The 3,161-nt window shown below is 46.4% G+C and overlaps 1 protein-coding gene and 1 non-coding gene across 2 annotated transcripts in view; both read left to right on the top strand.

The window, feature by feature from the left end:
- The first annotated feature begins 229 nt into the window (after positions 1–229).
- Positions 230–3,161, top strand: part of PPP1R8 (protein phosphatase 1 regulatory subunit 8) — a 10,144-nt gene continuing 7,212 nt past the window's right edge. The window contains exons 1-2 of the mRNA XM_026044659.1: positions 230–312; positions 785–845. Coding sequence (XP_025900444.1) covers positions 230–312; positions 785–845 — 144 coding nt within the window. The remainder of the gene's footprint in view (positions 313–784; positions 846–3,161) is intronic.
- Positions 2,105–2,269, top strand: LOC112951891. Its single transcript, XR_003250289.1, has one exon.

The following is a 3,161-nucleotide window of genomic DNA, read 5'->3' as shown; positions in this document are numbered from 1 at the left end:
CTGTGCAGTGAAGGGCAATGTAGTCGCACCACAGAGATGCCTGGCTCTGAGCGCCGTGGTTCATAATCCGCGTGGGTTCTGCTGCCCGTTGCCGTTGTTTCCTGTAAATTGCCCAGTGCCGCTTGCTTCTCTTCCCTCTTTCTCGGTGGGAATAATGGAACCTCCCTGGCGAAGCCCCGGCAGCCGCAKTCTCTTCCGTTGAGCTCTTTGGTTTGGTTGGTAGGAGACTATGGTTATGGGCGAGAGTGACAGGGCAGGCTGCTGGGCAGGGGTCAAAAACGTGAATAATGGTGTGGCTGGAGCCCCGTGCTGGTATGGGCCCTCAGCCAGAAGGGAAGAGCTGTGGAAGCTTCTCTCCCTCTCAGCAGCTGGGGATTTAGACCTGCTATTTGGAAGATAACATGCAGAAAGAGAGTGTTTTGGCAGGCCCTTAAGCGGACAAGTTCCTTGAAAATGATCCCAGCCAATTCCCTTTTTGAGCTGGGGGCTCCCTGGCCTCGCCTCTAGTCCTGTTGGGAGCAGCTGTACGTGTTTYGTAAATGAGCTGTTTTTCCCCAGAGAAATAAAGCTTGGAATGCCCCATATGTTGTCAGTTTAACTTCCATTTAAAAAAATAGATACTTTATGTGCATCAGCAGGAAGAGGCAGCGGTTACGGGGGGTTCATGTTTTCCCCAAAGTAAATCTGCCTTCACTTGTTTCAGTGTGTTCCAGCTGCAGTACTATACACCCATATATATATATGTATTTAATACTCTAATATTGTATTTTTCCTTATTTTTCAGGGCAGGGAAGCCTCCACCTGGCTTACACCTGGATGTAGTCAAAGGAGACAAACTCATTGAGGTATGAAAACACATCTTCTGCATGACCAGTGTATCATATACATAGGCAGCAATGGTAAGAAACTTTTTAGGCATTGCATTTCCCATGTTCAGCCAGAAAGATTTCACTTGTTTCCAGATCTGGTGGTTTGTAGCTTCTGGATCAAGTGAAGCAGTTTTCCTTTGYGTGCACCCTTAAGTTTGAGCGTTATGATCAACACAGACAGTATGAATTATTTTTGTTATTGCAGAGGAGCTTGTCTCCTCACTTCATATTTCATACTTTATCTTGCGACACTGATAACGAGAGGTTCTGTTGTTGTCCTGATCAACGTTCAGATTTTTAAAAGGATATTTTCAATCAAAAACAGTAGGTCATAAATAAATAAATAATCCCTCTGACTTTGCTGACAGAGATCGACCACAGCAGCTGTATTTTAGCCATAGAAGCAAGACTGCTTCTTACTGCAGTTTGACTAAAATAGAGAAATGTTTCTGGAGAGTGAAAGTTCACCAGACTGGAGGTGAACCAAGTCCTTTGAGCAGAAACTCGGAGAATTGAAAGCTTGTTAGGTGAGGAGAGGCTGAGGGAACTGCAGGCTCTTGCTTGCTGTGTGGCACTCTGTGCTGCCGCAGAAGCATCTGAGAACATTCACAGCCCTTTCTGGTGTCTGGCAGGAGAGAGATTTGCTAATTAAAATTTGATTGGCATCTCGACTCTCATAGATATCTCACAAATAAGCTCTATTCTTCCTAGGCCAGAAAGCAGTCCAATAAAGCTTTAGGATTGTCTTTATAGGGATAAAAGAGCAGAGCTCTTGAATTTACATTCTCTTTCAGTGAGTGCTCTTAGTCCCTGTTTGATGAGACAGCCACAAAACTGTGAGCAAGGGAGCAGTTCAGGTCAGCCTCAGTTTGAAAGGAATCAGACCCTAACACATCAACCCTATCTTTATGGGATGTCATTAGCTCCCAGGGGGCAGGGCTGCTTCAAAATTGCTGTCAGAGGGCTATAACATGGGTGCTTCTGAGCAGATCCTTCTCACTGCATTCCCAGTAACCTCTCTTGTGAGGATTTTACTTGGTTTGAGGCTTTTCTGTATGTTTTTCCGGGCTTTAGTGAGCAAAGCTGCGTGGCAGGGACTTGGGGTTTTCTGCTGGGCAGCAGGCAGTCAAACAGAATCCAGCTCCTCTCTCTGAGTCCTGCTTTATCCAGTCCTGTTTGGTTTCTGTAGACAGCAGTACCAAGGTAAGACCGTGCCTAAATTGTTGGGGATTATCAAGCACTTGATACTAACCGAGCCATCCGTGGCCCAGGTCTTGCACAGAGATCTGAGGTTACGCTTGTGATTGCTGGGTCTGAAAAGTGCGACATTAAACCAGCCATGCAGCGTTTAAGCTCAGTGTATGAAGGAAAACACTGGGTTATAACTCAGCGGCACAAAACTTTGCAAAAAACATTCTGTTGAGATCAAGCAAATCAAGTGATTTTCCTTTGCTGCTTTGTTTGTTGGCTTATTAATTTATTTTTCTCTTTGCACAATCTCTTGAAATACTCTCAGGTTAGAATGGTACTGTTTTATATTGAAAAGGGTGCAAATGATAATTTGCAAGAAACTTAATTTGGATTAAGCTGTCAATGAGAAACTGTTGGACCAGTTTTTGTTGTACTTGAGACCATGAGATAACTACTTTGAGTCTTTGAGAAGAGCGAGCCCTTTAAGGTGGAATATGCAAAAAAGGATCTGTTTTTTAAAGTGAGGAATCATAGAATCACAGAATGCCCAAGGYTGGAAGGGACCTCAGAGSTCATSTAGTCCAACCGCCCTGCTCACACAGGGTCACCCAGATCACGTGGCACAGGGCTGCGTCCAAGCGGGTTTTAAAGATCTCCAAAGAAGGAGACTCCACAACCTCTCTGGGCAGCCTGTTCCAGTGCTCCGTCACCCTCACAGTGAAGAAATGCTTCCTTAAGTTCCYGTGGAACTTTTGGTGCCTCAATTTGTGGCCATTTCCCCTAGTCCTATCGCTGGCCACGACTGAAAAGAGGCCGCCCCCTCCTCCTCACTGCCTCCCTTGAGGTATTTATACATGTTGATCAGGTCCCCCCTCAGCCTCCTCTTCTCCAGGATGAACAGGCCCAGCTCCCTCAGCCTTTGCTCATAGGAGAGAAGTTCCAGGCCCCTGATCATCCTGGTAGCCCTGCGCTGGACTCTGGTATCTGGTATCCGGGGTTATTCCTCCCCAAGTGCAGGACCCTGCACTTGCCCCTGTTGAACCTCATGAGGTTTCTCGCTGCCCAGTCCTCCAGTCTGTCCAGGTCCCTCTGGATGGCAGC

Source organism: Nothoprocta perdicaria, unplaced genomic scaffold, assembly GCF_003342845.1.
Source record: "Nothoprocta perdicaria isolate Ctin4 unplaced genomic scaffold, notPer1 scaffold_375, whole genome shotgun sequence".
NCBI lineage: Eukaryota > Metazoa > Chordata > Aves > Tinamiformes > Tinamidae > Nothoprocta > Nothoprocta perdicaria.
This window is presented reverse-complemented; position numbering and strand designations above follow the sequence as displayed.